The sequence below is a fragment of the Tursiops truncatus genome, chromosome 11 (genome assembly GCF_011762595.2).
Source record: "Tursiops truncatus isolate mTurTru1 chromosome 11, mTurTru1.mat.Y, whole genome shotgun sequence".
In the NCBI taxonomy this organism is placed as follows: domain Eukaryota; kingdom Metazoa; phylum Chordata; class Mammalia; order Artiodactyla; family Delphinidae; genus Tursiops; species Tursiops truncatus.
Window position 1 is genome coordinate 89,617,720 of NC_047044.1, and position 23,001 is coordinate 89,640,720.

Here is a 23,001-nt window from a genome sequence, read left to right on the forward strand (position 1 = left end):
GAAGAGGCAGGAGGGAATCTTTTGGGACGTTGGAAATGTTCTATGCCTTCATCTGAGTAGTACTTACATGGAGGTATATAATATAAAAATTATTGACCTCTGCACTTAAGCTTTGTATATGTTACCATATCTATATACACAGATAAATAACTTATCAATAAATAAATGAAAAGTACACACATGTACAAGTAATCATTTATTCATCACCTGTAATGTAGTTGCCACTGTATTTAAAGTTAGGGCTTAAAAGATGAATAAATATCCTGGCCCACAATCTGGTGGTAGAGTTGGGAAGACAGCTATTTTAACAGACACATTAGAATAGAATAATTCATTTTCAGAGTCATTATCATGTTGCTGTGGAAATATCTAGGACAGGAACAACTAAGTCTTTGGGGGACCGATGGAGAAGTCTTCACTCAAGGACCAATTTCGAGCTTGGAATTTCAAAGGAAACAGAAATGTGCTGGGGAGAGAGAAAATAGGGTAGGTGGAGTTTGATATTCCCAAGAGATAGAATAATATATATAAGGTGAGATTCTGAAAATATGGAGTTCATAATTGCTGATGTAATTAATGAAATGCATTATAGCCAGATTATAAAGGGCTCAATAATTTAACACTAATGACTCCTAGGCATGAGTTAGAAAATTGTGGGCATGTCAAAACCATCTTGGAAGTTTCTTTATAACACACAGTTTACTCCAGAGATTCCCATGCACCTCCTGCACCTTCCACCCCTCTACCTGAGAAACACTCTCATAGGAGGCCACCGTAACCAGCAGCAGTATACTAAGTACCATCAGTGTTTGAGAAAGAAAGATTGAGAATCTGCTTTAGGGCAAGGCTGTGGTGAACCAAGAAAGGAAAGATGAGGGTCTCATCAAAGGCAAAGGCAGAATTTCAAGCTATTTCTGAATTAAACATAATTGGACTTATAGTCTGATTGGAGGGGCAAGATAAATTCACTCTTCCAATTGTGGAGAATATTATCCTTGGATATTTCTGGGTTTCTACCTTGCCATGACATTGGAATAGTTCTTACTAAACATACCTAGTTCTTGCTAAAACAATATTACATTAATTATAAATGTAATGAGAATCTTTCTCAAAGTGTATATTTTTAATGTTCACATGTCCCTCTTTGTACCAGACAAATGCAACTCTGAAATAGCCCTCTGTTTTGTGGCAGGATTTCATGCAGTCATAAGGGAATATAGACAGTTTTCTATCTGGCTTTTTTATGTCTTACTTTTTTCCATACAATTTATGTTACACTGAGAAGGTGGAGATTCCTCACCTTTCATCTATAAAAATATTCTGTGTTGTCAGACTCTCTGAGCAGTACATTTGACAAGCTTTCATGTTCCATCTTTCCCATTAAAAATCTGCACCATGAATAAACACTGCCCCCAGTACTTAGTTAAAATAGTTTCCCACCACCTTTCACCCCTTTTGCTCACAGAGTAATCTAAACCTAGCACATTAAGGGAGAGATCAAAGTGATGTTGCTGTTTTATGTACAGTAGGTGCAGCTGGCTCATTTGTGAGTTACCACTCTCTAAGGCAGAGATAAGGCATGCAAACCGTTAGTTGTGGCCTTTCACCCGCAAAATTGAGTTCATAGTGAAATATATGCGATGCACAAAAGAGATAAATAGGAGGAGATGTAGAAATCAACATAAAGAGGGAAGGGAGGCAGAAACTAGACACAATTTGAACATTTGCTCGATACTGAAATGTCACAGAATTTAGAATGAATAATTATGACAGAATTTAAATTTCTTTGTATGTGCTACCATGGGGAACAGGCCTTATTATCTCTGTCCAACAAACACAGGACAGACAGACCAGGCACCATGTAAGCTCCATTCATATGTTAACCCCTAAAACTACCCTGCTAAGCAATTTCTGAAAATTCTTTTCTAAATTTGAAACTGATTTATCTCCCAAGTTACAAGCTTCATCACCTGTCTAGTTCAAATATCAAACATTGTTCTTTGAAGGAAGAAAGTTACTCCCTCATTGTCAATGTAATTTTATGCCAGTGGCTAAGGATCACATTTTCCATTGTGGACCACATTTTGCTTTTTCTTTTGTCCTCCTCTCCTTTTATAGAAAAATCACTTTAATCCCAGCCAGTATGTGGAAGGCTGATGTCCAGCCACTTCAGGAAAATTCCGTAAGGAAAATGGCAGTTTTGACTAAAGCAGACAATGTACGTCTCTTGCCGTATTTCTTTTGAGGATGTCTTCAAGTTTGTGCCATGTAGCAGATTTTATGAGCTGAGAAGCATTGCACTATATTTAGCATAGTATTGTCTTCCAAGAGCAGGCAAAAGCTTTTTTTAAAAAAAATTTTACTGTACCACATAAGTAAGCCCAGGCATGCCAAATAGGTTTAAAACAATGTGAATGCTGGGAAGGCAACTGGGTCCTTCCGGAAAGGCAATCAGGGATACTTTAAGATATTTAATCTGGGTTTTTCACTTTCTCTGTGATAAACTACCAACAAGTAACCCTCTGATAAAACTCATGAATAAATACATCTGTGAGGGGTTAATGTCTATTCTTTTTTTTTCTAATTTAATTTTATTTATTTTTTTAAAAAGCAGGTTCTTACTAGTCATCCATTTTATACATATCAGTGTATACATGTCAATACCAATCGCCCGTTCATCCCACCACCACCACCACCACCCCGCCGCTTCCCCCCCTTTAGTGTCCATATGTTTGTTCTCTACATCTGTGTCTCAATTTCTGCCCTGCAAACCAGTTCATCTGTACCATTTTCTAGGTTCGACATATATGCGTTAATATACGATATTAGTTTTTCTCTTTCTGACTTACTTCACTCCGTATGACAGTCTCTAGATCCATCCACGTCTCAACAAATGACCCAATTTCGATCCTTTTTATGGCTGAGTAATATTCCACTGTATATATGTACTACATCTTCTTTATCCATTCGTCTGTTGATGGGCATTTAGGTTGCTTCCATGACCTGGCTATTGTAAATAGTGCTGCAATGAACACTGGGGTGCATGTGTCTTTTTGAATTGCGGTTTTCTCGGGGTATATGCCCAGTAGTGGGATTGCTGGGTCATATGGTAATTCTATTTTTAGTTCTTTAAGGAACCTCCATACTGTTCTCCATAGTGGCTGTATCAATTTACATTCCCACTAACAGTGCAAGAGGGTTCCCTTTTCTCCACACCCTCACAAGCATTTGTTGCTTGTAGATTTTCTGATGATGCCCACTCTAACTGGTGTGAAGTGATATCTCATTGTAGTTTTGATTTGCATTTCTCTGATGATTAGTGATGTGAGCAGCTTTTCATGTGCTTCTTGGCCATCTGTATGTCTTCTTTGGAGAAATGTCTATTTAGGTCTTCTGCCCATTTTTGGATTGGACATTTAGCTATCAGTTGAAGAAAATCAAATTTAGAATACAATAAAATTCAGGGTGGAAGTTACTCTTAATTTGTACATTTAATTGGGACAAAGAAATAAAATCAGAATGAAATTAATGAATAACAAGACTATGCTGTGAAAATTTATGATGTCAGCTGTATCCCCTGGTCCTAGAATAGTGCCTGGCACATTGGCATATGCTAGGTGCTCAATAAATATGAAGTGAACTTTTTAAAAAGTGAACTTCTTAGTTAAGAGATGGACAGCCTTCTGTTAGATTTATTTAAAAGAGGATCTCAGATGAATTTAAAAATAAACAATACAAGAGTTATATAAATCTGCAGGGTTAAGCTAACTAAACATATCACTTATATTCTAACTTTCATTGCTTATGTTCTGTCAATTTCACAAAAAAATGTTTTCTAAACCAAACTAATATCAAATGTGATCTTTGCTGTTGAGGAAACCACATAGTGAAGCTACCAAAGTGGGGTTAAATTTACATTCTGTCAAATCGTTTTACTATAAGAGTTCGTGGAAGTCAAGCATACTGGCTAATTCCCCAAGGAGAACTGAATGCTCCAAAAATAATTCAGAACTCCCACTCTTACCTACTAAAAGAAAAAAGAAGAATAGATGGAAAATATAGGAGGTGGGAGAAGAAAGAAAAAGTAAAAAAGAAGAATGGCTGTTCAATTAAGGTGACAATGAATCTTTGTATTACCTAGGGACTGAACAAGCCATGGAATAATTCTCTAAGAGTCTTTCCTAGTATCCAGCATATAGACACAAGCCAAATTTAGTTGAAGCACGTTAAAAATTGAACAGAAACACACACACACACGGACTGAAATAAAATAAATGGGAATAACTTGGAACTATAATAAGACATAACAAGTGATCACAAGAACCAGCAATTTCCGTTGTCTAATCTTGTGTTTTAAAACTAGAAAGTATTTTATAATTCTTCATAGCTCAACTATATGACTTTCTACCACCATTCATAAAATGCATTTCTTTCTCATTTTCATAACGTTTCATGATTTTTACATTAAAGATTTGTACTTGATGATAATTTCATTCATCCATTCATTATCCATTCATTTATCTGTTCATTCAATGAACATTTTGGGTGCGCCTATATGAGGAATATTCTTATTGGTCTAGATAGAGTAGAAATAAAGACATGCTTATATATATATGTGTGTGTGTGTGTGTGTGTGTGTATATATATAATATACATATATATATATATATATATATATATATATATATATGCATACATACATACAAAGTACAGTTCCCTAATGGGTTGGTGAAATGGACAATATAATGGTAACTGGGGAAAGAGATGGAAACAGTAGAAGTTAGTTTTGAAAAAGAGAAGCAATTTTCTCTGATAAAGGGAAAAAAGTACTGGTGATAATATAAATAATTTAGGAATTGTGAATAGGAGATTCCTGACAATATGGAAAATTAGCATGCGCTACTGGCTTCCTCTACCAAAATTATCCCTGCAGATTTCAGAAAAGAAAGAAGAATAGACATAAGAAATCAATATAAGAACTAACAGAAAGCCTTGGGGACATTGAAGCCTGCCTTAAATTGGGGGGGGGAGGTGTTTGATGGTTAATTTTTTTTTTTTTTTTTTTTTTTCAGTACGCGGGCCTCTTACTGTTGTGGCCTCTCCCGTTGCGGAGCACAGGCTCCGGAAGTGCAGGCTCAGCGGCCATGGCTCAGCAGGCGGACTCTCAACCACTGCGCCACCAGGGAAGCCCTTGATGGTTAATTTTATGTGTCAGCTTGACTGAGTCATAGGGTGCACAGTTACTTGGTCAAACTTTATTCTGGATGTTTCTGTGAAGGTTTGTTTTCCTTTTTTTTGCGGTATGTGGGCCTCTCACTGTTGCAGGCTCTCCCGTTGTGGAGCACAGGCTCCGGACGCACAGGTTCAGTGGCCATGGCTCACCAGCCCAGCCGCTCCGCGGCATGTGGGATCTTCCCGGACTGGGGCATGAACTCGTGTCCCCTGCATCGGCAGGTGGACTCTCAACCACTGTGCCACCAGGGAAGCTCTGTGAAGGTATTTTCTAAAAAAAGATTAACATTTAAATCTGTCCCAAGGACACAAGGATTCTTCAATATACACAAATCAATCAGTGTGATATACCATATTAACAAATTGAAGAATAAAAACCATATGACCATCTCAATAGATGCAGAAAAGGCTTTTGACAAAATTCCACACCAATTTATGATAAAAACTCTTCAGAAAGTGAGCATAGAAGGAAGCTACCTCAACATAATAAAGGCCATATACAACAAACCCACAGCAGACATCATTCTCGATGGTGAAAAACTGAAAACATTTCCTCAAAGATCAGGAACAAGACAAGGATGCCCATTCTCGCCATTATTATTCAACATAGTTATGGAAGTCCTAGCCATGGCAATCAGAGAAGAAAAAGAAATAAAAGGAATACAAATTGGAAAACAAAAAGTAAAACTGTCACTGTTTGCAGGTGACATGATACTAAACATAGAGAATCCTAAAGATGCCACCAGAAAACTACTAGAGCTAATCAATGGACTTGATAAAGTTTCAGCATACAAAATTAATGCATAGAAATCTCTTGCATTCCTATACACTAACAACAAATATCAGAAAGAGAAATTAAAGAAACAATCCCATTCACCATTGCAACAAAAAGAATAAAATACCTAGGAATAAACCTACCTAAGGAGGCAAAAGATCTGTACTCAGAAAAACTATAAGGCACTGATGAAAGAAATCAAAGATGACACAAACAAATGGAGATATATACCATGTTCTTGGGTTGGAAGAATCAATATTGTGAAAATGACTATATTATCCAAAGCAATCTACAGATCCAATGCAATCCCTATCAGATTACCAGTGGCGGGCCTTCCCTGGTGGCGCAGTGGTTGAGAGTCCGCCTGCCGATGCAGGGGACACGGGTTCGTGCCCTGGTCCGGGAAGATCCCACATGCCGCAGAGCGGCTGGGCCCGTGAGCCATGGCCGCTGAGCCTGCGCATCGGGAGAGGCCATAGCAGTGAGAGGCCAGTGTACCGCAAAAAGAAAAAAAAAGGGCAGAAGACCTAAATAGACATTTCTCCAAAGAAGACATACAGATGGCCAAGAAGCACATGAAAAGCTGCTCAACATCACTAATTATTAGAGAAATGCAAATCAAAAGTACAATGAGGTATCATCTCACACCAGTTAGAATGGGCATCATCAGAAAATCTACAAGCAACAAAAGCTGGAGAGGATGTGGAGAAAAGGGAACCCTTTTGCACTGTTGGTAGGAATGTTAATTGATACAGCCCCTATGGAGAACAGTATGGAAGTTCCTTAAAAAACTAAAAATACAATTACCGTATGACACAGCAATCCCACTACTGGGCATATATCCAGAGAAAACAATAATTCAAAAAGACACTTGCACCCCAATGTTCATTGCAGCACTATTTACAATAGCCAGGTCATGGATGCAACCTAAGTGTCCATTGACAGACGAATGGATAAAGAAGATGTAGTACATATATACAATGGAATATTACTCAGCCATAAAGGGGAACGGAACTGAGTTATCTGTAGAGACGTGGATGGACCTAGAGACTGTCATATAGAGTGAAGTAAGTCAGAAAGAGAAAAACAAATATCGTATATTAATGCATATATGTGGAATCTAGAAAAATGGTACAGATGAACTGGTTTGTAAGGCAGAAATAGAGACACAGATGTAGAGAGCAAACATATGGACACCAAGTGGGGAGAATGGGGGGGAGTGGCAGTGGTGGTGGTGGTGGGATGAATTGGGAGTTTGGGATTGACATATATATACTAATATGTATAAAATAGATAACTAATGAGAACCAGCTGTATAAAAAAATAAAATGAAATTCAAAAAAAAATCTGTAGACTAAGTAAAGAAGATTTCCCTGCCTAATGTGGGTGGGTTTCATCCAATCATTTGAAGGACTGAATAGAACAGAAAGACTGATCCTTCCCTGTGTGAGAGAGAATTCATCCTACCTGACTGCCTTCAGACTCAGACATCAGCTTTTTCCTTCCTTTGGGCTCGAACTGAAACATCAGCTTTTCCTGGATTTCAGGACTGCTGGTTCTCAAACTAGGGCTAGACCAACCATTCTCTTGGTTCTCAGATTAAGGCTGGAACTACACCATCAACTCTGCTGGGTCTTCAGCTCACCAATTCTCCCTTCAGACCTTGGGTCTAGTCAGCCTCCATAATCATGAGAGCCAATTCCTTATTCCTCTGTCTCTCTCTCCTCATTCTGTTTCTCTGGAGAACCCTGATTATTATAGTGCGTGTGTGTGTGTCTGTGTGTGTGTGTGTCTGTGTGTGTGTGTCTGTGTGTGTGTGTCTGTGTGTGTGTGTGAGAGAGAGAGAGAGAGAGAGAGAGAAATTTAGGGGTGAAGTTGTAGTATAGGGGTGACAATATAAAGTGTGGGGCAACAAAAGCAAAAGTGGAAGTTACGATGCTGAATCATTTTTAGGCTCTATTTTTGGTTTTCCCCCTTTTGTCCTTGAGAGAATCATTATTTGCTCCATCACAACCAGGAAGCAGAAATCAATAGGAAAAAACTCAACCACGCCATGTTGACTAGGTATTATGCAGGCTATCCTAGGCATTTACTCATTGACTACCACTACTCCACGTCCTAACTGAGCTAAGGGACGTGGGGGAGGGAAGAAGAGTGCCATTTAAGAATGTTATAGGAAGAAAAAGATTTGTAACTACATGTGGTGATGGATGTTAACTAAATTTATTGTGGTGATCATTTCATGATATTTACAAATATTGAATCATTATGTTGTACACCTGAAACTAATATATCTCAATTTTTAAAAAAGAATATCAAAAGAAAAATTATAAGAACAAAACTTCAACTAAAAAGCAATGAGTTTCAAACTTTCAACTGCAACACTAGAGTAATTATAAGAGAAATAGAAACTAGCTAAAAAAATCCAATATACATGTCTCTGAAGAAGAACAAGTGTTAAAAACAATAAGTTTTGTAAATGTGAAATTAAAATACCAGTTGAAACTAGATATACAAAGAGCATAAAATGCTTAGGTAGGAAAAAATGAACTCTGAAGAGCCAATACCAAGCCATATTCTTTCTTTTTTTTTTTTTTTGCGGTACGCAGGCCTCTCACTGTTGTGGCCTCTCCCATTGCGGAGCACAGGCTCCGGATGCGCAGGCTCAGCGGCCATGGCTCACGGGCCCAGCCGCTCCGTGGCATGTGGGATCTTCCCGGATCGGGGCACGAACCCGTGTCCCTGCATCGGCAGGCAGACTCTCAACCACTGCGCCACCAGGGAAGCCCCAAGCCATATTCTTTCAAACGCCACTCTTCTAATTTGGTTCTTCTGATTTCCTCTGGGCTAGGAAATCAAATCACAGAGATTATTAGAAGTTGTAAATTGAGTCAATATGGCCTGAGTGCAGGACTGGGTTTTCTTGCCTCTACTTCTATGTCTCTGCAAAATTCTCTGATTTTATATTTGTTGCTATTGTTAAGCTCACCTTCAATGTTTCTTTTTCTCCAGGTTCTTGGACATTTTCTCATTTAATTATATACCAGTGATTTTTAACTTTTGACACATTTGAGAACCTGATTTCTTAAACTGTGCTAAATATACCCCCCAAATGTAAATACACACAACACTTTTCCTAGAATTTCAGGAAGTTCCTAAATCCTTGAACTCTTAGAAGAGTTCATAGAATTTGATATATGAACTATATATAAGATATATGGACTCTTAGGTTAAGAAATATATAAACTGTTTGTTAGGGTAAGGAATATACAGAGCAAGGTCACAGCTCTGGTGTGAGACTAAAAACCTCTATTTAAACCTTTAGTTTAAAATCTTCAATATTTGGGGATGGGGATACTTGTGTTGAAGGAACCTAAGGCTCATATATGTGATGAAGAAAGTTATACCTTGTAGGTGATTTGCACTTCTTTGAAGAAAGATATTCCAACCCGCTGAATGCAATCTTCTTTTTCAACACAGCTGGAAAAAGCATTCTCCCTAGCATAGAGAAGAATGGAATAGTCTAAAGGGCCATTTTCCATATTCATTTCCTTTTAACCTAGGAACTATAGTATCATGAAAACTCCTTACATTTGTGTTTTACTTCATTTTACCAGTAGGTAGTATAGGATTTGTTATTCAAACGAAGAGTGGTTGGGTAAATTGCTCAAAACCATACAGTAAGATAGTGGTACCACCACTCCAAGACCTTCTAATTCTCTATCTAATATTCTTTCAGTTATACCATATGTCTGCCTGTATTCATTAATTCATTTCCTCACTCATCTAAGAAACATTTATTGAGTGATCAGTCTATATATGACTTCTTGACAATAAATCCAATTGCATTACATGACATGCGTTTGTCAAATGCTAAATCTATCAAATGCATAAAGCTTGGTCCTGTTGTAGTTATAAAAGTGAACAAAACAGAGTTAGTTTCATTCACTGAAAGTATATTTATTGAATTATTTTTATATGCCAAACATTAGGCTGATTACAGGGAATACTGCAGTGAAGTAGGTAACTTACAGTCTGACAATGAAGATTTTAAACAATTAAGCATGTATTGTATGCTATTAAGGAAAAGTTCATGTTACCATAAATGTTTTTTGGAAGATCAACATTTTCTAGGGACTCAGGGGAGACTCCGAATTACGGAGAGATACTTATACTGAGACCCAGGAGATGAGCAGGAATTATCTAGTTAAACAGGGGATTAAGGGCTGAGGGAGAGATAAAATAACCTGTATCTGGCCTGGCAAAGTTTATATGAATATAATAGAAGAAACATCGATAGGCATTTGCATAATTATTAAACTTATTTGATGTAAGAGGGGGAAAAACAGTGAAAAGAACATAGAAGGAAGAATTGTCTAATTTCACCTGGGAGAATTTTTAAAAGAATGGTCATTTGAATTTTTCCAAGAAGAATAAATAGAATTTTTGACACAAAAGAGTAGAGTGAATGAACATTCCAATCAAAATGAACAAGTGATACAAAGCCATGGAGACAGGGAATCATGGTGCATATTTAGGAAAGAACTCGTATAGCCAAAGCATAAAGTCAGCAGTACCTACAGTGAGTAGTAAGAGATAAAGGGGATATCAAACAAATATATTATAGAATCTTGATAGCAGAAGGAAAATAATATTAAATGCTGTTCAACACTTATTTGATGATGGTTTTCAGATCAGAGCAAAGAACATCATGCTATTAAATTTAAATTGTGTCATAATGGCAATGAGGCATCAGGGTTTTTTGGATCAGAGAAGAAAGTGATCAGATATCCCTTTAAAAATACAAGTCTCTTGGCAACACGGAGGGCTACTGGTCAAGAGAAGAGACTGCAATCAAGGAGTCCATGAGGAGTCTACTGAAATCATCAAGGCAAGAGATATGAGATCACAATGTGTTAGTGGCAGTAACAATGGAATGGGGGGAAAAATGAATGAAAGTATGTTTTTCAGAAATAAAATGGATGTAAATTAATTTACTGGGTTGAAAGAAAAGGATTTGAAAATAAGTGCACATTTTCACACTTGAGTGACTAGAAAATAGGGAATCAAGACTGGGTTTATGGAAAATGAGGACTTAAGTATATACAGAAGGAACTGCCCAGTGAGCAGTTAGACACAAGGGCTTGAAGCACAGGGAGATTCTGAAGGATTGCAGTGCATTCTTGAGCGACTGACTTTCCTCTAGACTGTGCTTTATAGCTAGTTGTCATCAGGTAACTAGAAACATCTTTACTGGTGTGGTGTCCTGTAGTTTAAGAATTACTGATGACTTTTTAAAATTTTTTATTTTATATTGGAGTATAGTTGATTAACAATGTTGTGATAGTCTCAGGTGCACAGCAAAGTGATTCAGTTATACATATACATGTATCTATTCTTTTTCAAATTCTTTTCCCATTTAGGTTGTTACATAACATTGAGCAGAATTCCCTGTGTTATACAGTAGGTCCTTAGATCAAAAGAATATTCCACTTAATAATCAAGAGTTCTGATAGAAAAATAAATGTTTATAAAAAATGAAACCAAAAAGTTAACTCATGTATATATATAAAGTAATAAACCACACAGTATGAAACAAACAAACAAAATGAAGGTACAATGAGGTATCACCTCACACCAGTCAGAATGGCCATCATCAAAAAATCTACAAACAATAAATGCTGGAGAGGGTATGGAAAAAGGGAACTCTCCTACACTGTTGGTGGGAATGTAAATTGGTACAACCACTATGGAGAACAGTATGGAGATTCCTTAAAAAACTAGATATAGAACTACTGTATGATCCAGCAATACCACTCCTGGGCATATATCTGGAGAAAACCATAATTTGAAAAGAACATGCACCCCAATATTCATTGAAGCACTATTTACAATAGCCAAGACAGGGAAGCAACCTAAATGCCCATTGACAGAGGAATGGATGAAGAAGATGTGGTACATATATACAATGGAATATTGCTCAGCCATAAAAAGAACAAGATAATGTCATTTGCAGCAACATGAATAGACCTAGAGATTATCATAAGTGAAATAAATCAGAGAGGGAAAGACAAATATCATACAATATCACTTATATGTGGAATCTAATTAAAAATGATACAAATGAACTTATTTATAAAACAGAAACAGACTCACAGATCTCAAAATTGAACTTATGGTTCCCAAAGGGGAAAAGTAGGGGGAAGTGATAAATTAAGAGACTGGGATTAACATATAAATACTATTATATATAAAATAGATAACTAATAAGGACCTACTATATAGCACAGAGAACTCTACTCAATATTCTGTAATAACCTGTATGGGAAAAGAATCTGAAAAAGAATGAATATATGCATATATATAACTGATTCAATTTGTTGTACACCTGAAACTAATACAACATTGTAAATCAGCTATACTCCAATAAAATTTTTTTAAAATGAAGAAAAAACAAATCTAGGTTTCAAAAATATATTGTGTCCCTTCTTAGCACTTTTTTTTACCTGTAGGATCTTGTGGCTATCTTATTACCTTTAGAAGAATCCAACCATCTTTTTATGCTTAAGTGGATAAAATACAAAACAAATCGAAACTAAACTAAACCAGTCCATAATGGCCATAGATAAAAAAAAAAAAAATTCATTCTGATCCTTTGTCCTTCCTACCTGAATCAAATCAATTCAGGGTTACAGCTAGAGATGTTAGGTTCCCAGAAATACCAATGAGAGATGGCTGTGTGAATCAGATTTTATTCCTTCCTATAGATTAACTCTACTAATTAGTTCCAAACATGTCCGATTTTGTTTCTTTTGTCGGCATATATATAGGTGAAGAGAGTTAAAGGAAAATACGCGGGCCTCTCCCGTTGAGAAGCACAGGCTCCGGACGCGCAGGTGCAGCAGCCATGGCTCACGGGCACAGCCGCTCCGCGGCACGTGGGATCTTCCTGGACCGGGGCACGAACCCGCGTCCCCTGCATTAGCAGGCGGACTCCCAACCACTGCGCCACCAGGGAAGTCCAGGAAAAAATTTACTTTGGGGAACTATGACTCGTAGACTTGATCTGTGAGAGTAGAGTAATAAAATAGAGGATATATCCCACTTTCTAAGTCTGGGGGCTGATGGTATTTTTAATGATGATGGGAAAAATGACAAGGTGACAGTTTAAAAGGTGAAAAGTTCAATTTGTGCCAGATTTAGCTTGGATGGGTGGCAGTATACGTACATGCCCACGTCACTCAGGCAAGAGTAGGTGTAAAACTGGAGCACAGCTGAGAAATTACGTGCTGAGATAAAGATTTGGAAAACATCTTCATACATATGGTGGGGATAAGTAAAGAAATAAGTAACAGAGCACAGTTTTCAATCCTGGACCTCAGAGGAAGAAACAGTTAACTGGAAGAAAATACAAAAATAGCAAATCAATGCCCAGGCATGAAAAGGTGTCCATGAGAAAGGAGAGTTAGATGTTATTAATGGCAATTTATAGATTTGGGAGGTCATAGACTAGATTTTGCAAAAATGGCTCGAGATTTTTGCAGTTGTACGCAAAGGACTTTACTCCATTCCTGTATACTTTCGGATAGGAAATGCACGTTTCCTATCCAAAAGTTCTCTCAGGAAGATAGGTCAAGGTGAGGTTGATTCTATGACTTCTGTTGGACTTAAAGACTGTGACATAGTCATGTATGTAAATAATATATCCTTCACAAGTAAGATGCTAAAAACATTTGATGATTGATTAAATTTAATGCACCATTTGTTTAGCATCTGCATCTCTTCTTGGTCCTCTAGAAGACAAGAAGATGAATAAATCATGGGTCTTGCTCTCCACTGTCTTACAATCTAGTTGCAGAGAGAAATGTACATAACCTGGATAGGTCATTTATTGCATGTAAATAGAACTGTCCTCTGGATATGTTATGGAAAAGGAAATAAGTTGGATGGATTGGGGAGACTCTCAGAATTGATGGAAGACTGGAGAACCAAACTAGAGCACTGAGAGCCACCAAGACCAGACGGGAGGCTAAGATGCAGGACCACCATAGAGGAATGATAGCAGGAAGGATCTGGTGAGCTGTCCCTGCCCAGGTGGAATGACCATTTTCTGAGAACAGAATGGGAGCACAGGATTGGCCTCCCATGAATCAGGTGCCCTTGGATAGAGGAGTGAAATGGAGAAGCTATCATCCCAATAATAAAATTCAGAGGACCTTTAGGAAGGGACAATGGATATTGGGCAGCAAAATAACAAGTACCCAGGTAATTAGAGTCCAAATAAATGTAGAAATGAAATACTTTTAGAGGGCAGATGACGAGTAACCTAATTCTAGGGATAAATAATAAACATATATACAACATGGATTTTCTGTGCATAGGCTATAGACATAAGGGACAAACAAAATATCTCAGAACTGGTTTTTTGTTTCACATTGAAATCAAAATGTTTGCTGTGACATATCCTTATGCCCAATCGCATATACTGGGAAAAGGGAATACCCAGATGATTATAGGATTATTGAATACCAGGTCTGAGCTGGCCTACACAAGGACACAGGCCAGATTTATGCTTCCACATGAAACAACTAAATAAATGGAAGAAATGCATGAAACAATAGTTTTCAACATACTAGACGTTAGGCAGTGGAAGACAGGGGTCCCTGAGGGGATGAAAAAGTGAGCTGAAGTCTGTGATTGCTCCAGGTTACTGTCCAGAGAGCTTACAAGCTCAAAGAGGGGAAACTGAAGCAGAGCTCAGCAGACTTGTTTAGTTGAGGAAACAAGAGAGTCTGGGGAAAACAAGGCAGCTAGAGTTTGCAGGGCAGAGTGCTACATATCAGAGAGTCAGTACCGAGAGGATGCAGAGGCTCCCTTAGACCATTCAGCTGAGTACTGATCAGCACGTGATGTGAGAAAAATCACACAAGACTCAGGAAAGAATCACCCAAAAGGACTAGAGGAAACAATATCTGGGGCTCAGACATAGGAAAGGGGCCTTGTTCCCTGCAGCCAGACTGGAAAACCTTGTAATTCATGAGGCATGGAGTAGGGTACTCAGAAGAGTTTTATCTCAGTAATTAGCTCTAGGTTGAACTCTTTTCCTGCACTCACTAACAAATCTTAAAAGCAAGAACCAAAAGGATAAGGCCATTTCTAAGTAACTTAACAAGAATATCAAGTGACTGTGTGCCCAGAAATCCAAGGGAAGTGGTACACTTGGGATCAGACACATGCAAGTACAGAGGCAATAGCACAAGACCATTACAGGCAGGTAGCCAATGTCAGCTACCACTGCTGCATCTCAGCTTACTCCTATGGCCTCATCTGGGTTCCCTTATGACCTGAGAATGCTGAAGGAAAAAATTGGTCTTGGTATATATGGCTCAGGCTGAAAATGGGTCATCTTGCTACGTGTGGAACCAGCTGAAACTGAATCCTTACTTAGAAGTGGCCCTGAAAGACAGTTGTGAGAGGAAACCCTCACATTGAGCAGAGATGTGGTTGGGATACCCGACGATCCACATTGTGTAAAAGGAAAGGTGTTTCAAGAGATATATATATATATGAATCTATATACAGGTAGTGGAAAATGGATTGGCCAGTTGGTCAGAGGCTTGGAAGACAGCACTTGTCCCCCAGAAGAAGAACTCAATAAATATTAAGACAAAATGATTCAATCAGTTGAGGTTAGCCAGTCTTGGCCAATGGCCACTCCACTGTCAACACAACGGGTGCAATAGTGGAGTAGTTAAGATGGTGAAATGAAGACTATGCATGGGCTTAGCATGGACACTCACTCGTCAAGGTTGATCTAGTCACTGCTCCTGCTGCCAAATGTTCAACCAGCCAGCCACAGAGATTTAAAGTGATGGTAAGAGACGAATGCTGGGTCCAGATATGGCATCATTTCTCAGGGAGATCAAAACAGCCACTTAGTGTCAACTTAGATACATTTAACCCTTCTGCTCTGGAAGGGGCAGTTATCCATCTTGACCATAATGGGCACAGATTTCAAGCATGAGTTTGTCTTACTTCCCATGCTAAGGCTTAGAGAGTGTCTGACCCATCGGCATAAAATTCCATCTAACATTACTCCAGACTAAGAAACTCACTTTACAGAAAAGGAGGGATGGCAGTGGGTATATGACCGGAGACCTATCACATACGCACATACCATACCATCCAGAAACAATTGGTTTGATGGAGTAAAGGAAGAGGTTTTTGAAAGCACAAGTGAGACAAAAATTAGAAGATGATTCCATACGTGAATAGGACAATATCCTTTACAAGCAGCATATATCCTAGGAAAGCAACCTTCAAATTGAGCTGTGCCCTCAATAAATAGAATACATGGATCTAGAAATAATGAACTACAGTAGAAGTGGGCCACTTGGGGAATTCATGCTACTCACTCTTGAAACTCTGGACTTCATAAGTTTAGTGGTCTAGCTCCCAGAAGGGAAATATTTTCACCAGGAAACCAAACAAGACTCTCATGAAACCTCACATCAGACTCCTTATTCCAAGAAACCAGTAGAGAAGGAAAAGAGTAGCCATATTGCTAGAAGCAATGCACCCTGATCAATCAGAAGTGATAAGGCTACCCTTAAACAATGAAGGCATATGTGTAGTACTCAGGTGATCCACTGGAATGTCTTGTGTTTTCCCCTTGCCAATTTTATTGATAAATGGATATGTGCACTAGCCATGGATATAGTGACCAGGGATTTAGACTCCTCGGGACTGACGTCTGGATTACCAGGTCAAGTAATCTAAACCAAGAGAGATGGTAGCCAAGAGTGGGAGAAATGGGTAGCAAAGGATAGTAGAGGAAGGAAAGAAGAGTATCTATTGCAGCCTTGAGATCAATTGCAGAGATGGGCTGGTAATTCATCCCACTAACCTTTCTCAGGCAAGTGTTCCCCCAGAAAGAGACCAATCAGAATTCTAGAGAAATTGTTCCCAGAATTTATCCTGCAAAACAAATGGATCTCGGCGTTGGTTGAAAATCACCTGCGGCTTTGGCCGTGGCCGCAGGTGAGACTCGGCGCCCAGAGCCACCGGGGTCTCAGCTCACGGCCCGCTGTGCGGGGAGGTGAAACCCAGGCCCTGACACGTGCTACCGCTCCGGGCCCGGTTGCGGCCGCTCTCATGTTCCGGACTCTGGTACCTGATCCCTGATCTCGTCTTCTACCCTTAGGATGCCTGGATGCTCAGAGCCTGAGGCCGATGCCGCCATGATCGGGGTGGGGGGAAGGGGGGGTTCTGCTTTCGTTTTTCAATAAAGCTGTTGATCTGAAAAAAAAAAAATGGATCTGAAAAACTCAAGGGGTAGACTGTAATGGATGCTAGGAGCCTCAGCTAATGTTTGAAGGTCCTCAGTTGAGTCCTTCACTGGCATTCGCCCACAACAGGAGAGGAGCCTCACTCAAGGTCACCTCCCCTTCTCATGGGCAGCCCAAATCCACTCATTGTTTGATGAATAAGAATAAAGGTCCAACTCTGAAGATGAATCCCAGTTTCAGAACTCCCTTCAGGATCCAATGAGGCTTTGGTGTGATGGCATCACAATTCAACCCTTCCCTCTGCCATTCTCCACCTTTCTCTCCATCACAGGTGCTGATCCCAAGAGCACTCCTCAGTTAACATCCTGCATGGAAACTTCTGGCGCAAATTTTATTTCCCAGGAAACCCAACTTAAGATAGTTTTCTATTTACTTTTAAAACCATGTAAAAAAAAAGATGTATTCTGGAAAAGTTCATTATGAGAGTAAGTTCAGTGTCTTCAAATAACAAGCGATATAGATTTTCCTTAGATTATGAATGTGCTCAAGTTTGTAGAATCAAGATGCAATTGGTTTCCTGAACCAAAAGACATGAATCTGCAGTCAGGACATTTTCCTCCCAGATCGTAGTGGGCATCCTGATGAGGTGGTCTGAGATATCAAAATGCTCCTGAGTGTGATTATTTTAACGAATTAATATTTTTAAACCACTGATGAAAGAGATGAGAAAAATTATTATCTTGCATGATTCTTAAAGCTAATACATAAAGACAAACTTGAAAGAAAATTAAAATAGAAATGAATTGTTAGCATAAACATTTCCTTCTAAATCACCCTTAATCCTTACACTGGAATCAAACTGCTTTCAGCATTAATATACTTTGGGTTTTCACCAAAATCCCTCTAGAAAGCCTTCATCAGCTGCCAGTATGTCTTCATCACAGACCCAAGTAGTCTGTTCATTCTGATTAGACTGTTGGAGCTAATTTAAAGTATGGCCTTTGTTGTGTCTACAGAAGCCTAATCAGCTAGGAAGATTCTCTGTCACCCTGGCATCCAATCTGTCTCCACGTCACTGAAGCAGGAAGACAAAGATTATGGCCATCAAAGTATATTTTCAGGCAGAGATGTGACTCTCCAAACTAGTGCTTAGTTAAAATTGTCATGTTTTAAAATCACTTCAAGAGTATTCAGATTTTTGACAGAAGGAAGGTCAGAAGTGTCTCAGTTGTTTTATCTTGACTAGGTCTCACTTCCTAACTAGAGGGTAAGTTCCTTGCATTTCCTACAGTATCTTACAGATACACTGGTTTTATATATATAAAATGGTGTATATATATATGTATATATATTTATATATATAAGTGCATATATATGTATTTAACAAGGTAATTTATTGAGAAAGTTTCTTGTTACTTTGAGTTTTTTTCTGATGCCATCTCACCGGAAAATAATAAAGTTTCTCCTCTTCCGTCAGTAAGGATAAACCAGAATTGTGTTTCTAAAGTTCTGGGTTCTGCCTTACCACTACCCCCTGGTGAAGAAAGAAAGCCTTTTCTTCAGAGCCAGAGAAGAGAATATGCCAGGCAAGTTTTGGCTCTTTGAAGGTGATAACTACAGAGGCTTGTGTGTTAAGGAGATGTAGGCTCAGGTATCTGAGAAGAGGTAGGAACAGAAGATATTGAAGAGGGAATGACTCAGACTCAAAATGCCTGGTTAGACCCCAAAGACTGGGAAAGAAGACCTTTGGATTTGGGTTTATGGGATTGGTGGTGACCTGGCCACAATCAAATGAGTGATAGAACCTTGGATAGAAATGACAACAAGTGCTTGGTGAAGAGGCCTGATTTGGGTAGTAGAGCCATCATCTCTGAATAGGGCACATAAGCCTGGACATCAACAATGATCTTCCTCCAATGGGACTCATAAACTCTAAACATATATGCTCCAAAGGGTAGGAGTGAGATCTCCAAATTCATCAGGGGACTTTTTACTAATCCTTGAAATGGACCAAACTTTGTTTACAATAGAAAGAGATGTGTCATTTCTTGCCTCTGAGTATAGAGAAGCAATTTATACCTATCATCCTTGTTTTGTTTTAAAATGGTAATAGGAAAACCAACATTTTTTGAACACTCGCTTTGGACTAGATACCATATTAGATTCTTTTTACGTATCATCTTATTTACTCCCCAAGAGTTTAGGAGTGAGGCTTTAGTATTATCCCCATTGAGACAACTCAAACACAAGAAAGTTAAAAAATCTGCCTACGTATATCTAGTTGGTGGCAAATGTGGTATTTAAACACAGGTTCTCTGCCTCCACAGCACAGGATTTTATCTTTCTACTTCTTGATGAAGGCAGAATCTTTCAGAAATTCTCAATGAGTATGAAAGTTTGCTCCTGGGTACAGGACAAGTAAGGGAGGGACCTGAGCTTGGTTCCTGGCACCACGTGTAGAAAAGTGATGTTTGATTAGAGAATAACAAACATTATAAGCCCAGCCCTTCTGCTGGTATATCTGTTAATTAAAAAAAATATCTAAATGTTAGCCCTTCCTTATTTATAATCTTCCCTACTTCATCTTTAGGGTTTTTTTTCTCTCCTTTAAACTTTGTTCTTATCCCTGAAGGTGGCATGGTATGCTGCAAAGAACATGAACCTTGGAACTAAACCAGCCTAGTTTCATTTCTTTTTACCTTCTTTTTTTTGTTTTTTGGCCATGCCACACAGCATGCAGGATCTTAGTTCCCTGACCAGAGCTCCTGCTCCCTGCAATGGAAGCAGCAGAGTCTTAACCACTGGACTGCCGGGGAAGTCCCATCATTTCTGAGTCTACCATTTACAAACTGTGTCCTTGGGCATAGTATTTAAAATATTTGAATTTAGGAAATTCCCTGGCGGTCCAATGGTTAGGACTGCACTTTCACTGCTGAGAGCCCGGGTTCAATCCCTGGTTGGGGAACTAAGATCCTACAAGCCATGCAGCACGGTCAAAAAAAATAAATTGAATTTAGTTTTCAGTAAAATGAAGACAAAAATCCCTACCACATAAGACTGTTTTGTTGATTAAATGACACAACACGCATAAAACTCAGGGCACCTCAATGACACTCAAAAATTGTGAGTCCCCTTTGCCCTGCTTTGAGTGCTTTATTTTCCTGATGAAGAGGTACAAGTGCAATCAGCCATCAAGTCTTAAAAGTTTCTCTCTACAGCAAGGAGTAAGGAAGAGCTGCTCAAGCTGGAAATTGAAGATATCCCCTCTCCCACGTGTATAATCGCTTTAACTGAGTCATTAAGAAAGGACCTCAATTACGTTTAAATACTTGTCTTGATACTTTAAATACTTGCTTTTGTGCTTTTATATTTTAAAACCAATACCTTTGATGTTTTAGTACTTGTCTTGGGGGATGTTTCTTAGGTTTAGAATTGGATCCCTATTGTAGGGACTTTAGGGCCCCTTACCTCTGATTCCATAGGTTACTTTTAATAGTTCCAGAATACCGAGGTCCTTAGGAACCTACCATAAATTAGAGGTACTGATTTGTTTACATCACTGGGAAGCATTTTCTGCTTTTGGTATTGGTCAGACTGTTAAACTTCAGAAACAATGTGGCCTTATAGCAAAAGCACTAAGCCAGAAATCACGACACCTGGATTCTCACCTTGACTCTGCTCCTCTCTATCAGTAAGACCTGGAACAAAAAGCTCTCTGAGCTCCTCCAGGAGGGCAAAATTTCTCCTTCTTTCTTATACTCAGAGTCCAGAAGAGCACCTAGAACAAAGTAAAAAACTACAAATAAATGTTTGTTGAATCAAGAAATACTTTAGTCAATTAGACAATCAATCAATACAGGAATTGTAGGCTAAAGAACTTGGTGAATTTTCAGCTGGTTACCCTGTGGTCATGCTTTGGGTCTGGATAGACTATGACAGGTGAGATGAGGAATAAAAATGTAAAAAACAGATTTTGTAAGGCTATAGCTGCCATAGGTAGTGATTCCTATGATGGATCTGGGTGAAGTAAATTGAAAACATTTTGGAAAGGATTCCCTATTCTAGATGCCATTAAGAACATTCATGATTCATTGGGAAAGGTCAAAATATCAACATTTACAGGAGTTTGGAAGAAGTCACGGATGACTTTGAGGGGTTCAAGACGTCAGTGGAGGAAGTAATGGCAGATGTGATAGAAATAGCCAGAGAACTAGAATTAGAAGTGGAGCCTGATGTGGTCAATTAATCTTTGACAAGGGTCCCAAGAGTACACAATGGGGAAAGGATAGTCTCTTCAATAAATGGCATTGGGAAAACTGGACCACTATCTCATATCATACACAAAAACTAACACAAAATGAATTAAAGACTTAAATGTAAGACCTGGAACCATGCAACTCCTAGAAAAAAACATAGAGAAAAAGTTTCTTGACATTGGGTTTGGCAATAAATTTTCAGATATGACACCCAAAGCACAGGCAACAAAAGCAAAATAAACAAGCAAGACTACATCAAACTGAAAAGCTTCTACACAGCAAAAGAAACAATTAGTAGAGTGAAGAGGCAACCTATGGAATGGGAGAAAATATTTACAAATCAGATATCTGGTAAGGGTTTAATTTCCAAAATATATAAGGAACTCATACAACTTAATTACAAAAACAAAAAAAACCCAAATAATCCAACGTAAAAATGGTCAAAGGACTTGAATAGACATTTTTCCAAAGAAGACATATAAATGGACAACAGGTACACAAAAAGGTGTTCAACATCACTAATCATCAGGGAAATGCAAATCAAAACCACAATGACATATCATTTCACATCTGTTAGGATGGCTATGATAATAATTTTAAAAAGATTAAAAAGGTAGGCAAAGATGTAGAGAAAAAGGGACCCTTGAACACTGTTGGTGGGAATTTAAATTGGTGCTGCCACTGTGGAAAGCATTATGGTGATTCTTTAAAAAATTAAAAACAGGGCTTCCCTGGTGGCTCAGTGGTTGAGAGTCCGCCTGCCGATGCAGGGGACACGGGTTCGTGCCCTGGTCCGGGAGGATCCCACATGCCGCGGAGCGGCTGGGCCCGTGAGCCATGGCCGCTGAGCCTGCGCGTCCGGAGCCTGTGCTCCGCAACGGGAGAGGTCACAACAGTGAGAGGCCCGCGTACCACACACACACGTACACAAAAAAAGAAAAAGAAGTTGCCACAATTGTCCTACCCTTCAGTAACTGCCACCCTGATCAGTCAGCAGCTGTCAACATGGAGGCAAGACCCTCCACCAGCAAAATGATTACGACTGACTGAAAGTTCAGATAATGGTTACCATTTTTTAGCAATAAAGTATTTTTGAATTAAGGGATGTACATTTTTAGACGTAATGCTATGGCACACTCAGTAGCCTACAGTACGGCGTAGATATAATGTCTGTATGCACTGGGAAGCCAAAACCCATTTGACTCGCTTTATGGCAACATACCCTTTATTGCAGTGGTCTGGAACCAAACCCACAGTATCTCTGAGGCATGCCTGTATTTGCTAGCTTTTTAAAATGGATATTTTTAAAATTTATTTTCTTATGTAAATAAATATTTATATTCATACCTAATTTTACATTTTTAAGTTTGCTTTTTTTCCCTAAAGTATCCACAAATTGCATAAGCTTCAGGCTCCATGAAACTTGGATCTGTCCCACCTCTATTACATT

The 23,001-nt window shown here is 38.7% G+C and overlaps 1 protein-coding gene, 1 non-coding gene and 1 pseudogene across 6 annotated transcripts in view; 1 reads left to right on the plus strand and 2 right to left on the minus strand.

The window, feature by feature from the left end:
• Positions 1 to 17,249, minus strand: part of LOC141275943 (large ribosomal subunit protein eL43-like) — a 59,823-nt pseudogene extending 42,574 nt beyond the window's left edge.
• MGST1 (microsomal glutathione S-transferase 1) overlaps positions 1 to 23,001 on the minus strand; it is a 161,477-nt gene that overhangs the window by 93,883 nt on the left and 44,593 nt on the right. Inside the window, exons 2-5 of one of the 5 annotated variants that reach the window (XR_012324508.1) lie at positions 20,964 to 21,073; positions 17,181 to 17,305; positions 9,415 to 9,505; positions 6,488 to 8,854 (exon numbers count right to left, since the gene is read on the minus strand). Coding sequence is in view for 1 of the 5 variants with exons in the window: in XM_073788994.1 (XP_073645095.1) it covers positions 20,984 to 21,073 (90 nt within the window). In the remaining 4 variants the exon portion in view is untranslated. Of the gene's footprint in view, positions 1 to 6,487; positions 8,855 to 9,414; positions 9,506 to 17,180; positions 17,306 to 20,963; positions 21,074 to 23,001 lie in introns of those variants that run through there. The other 4 variants (XR_012324510.1, XR_012324509.1, XR_012324511.1 and 1 more) reach the window with 4 other exon arrangements.
• On the plus strand, positions 17,008 to 17,128 carry LOC117314382 (small nucleolar RNA ACA64). The gene has a single exon (XR_004529129.1). It is a non-coding gene; the product is annotated as a small nucleolar RNA ACA64 (small nucleolar RNA).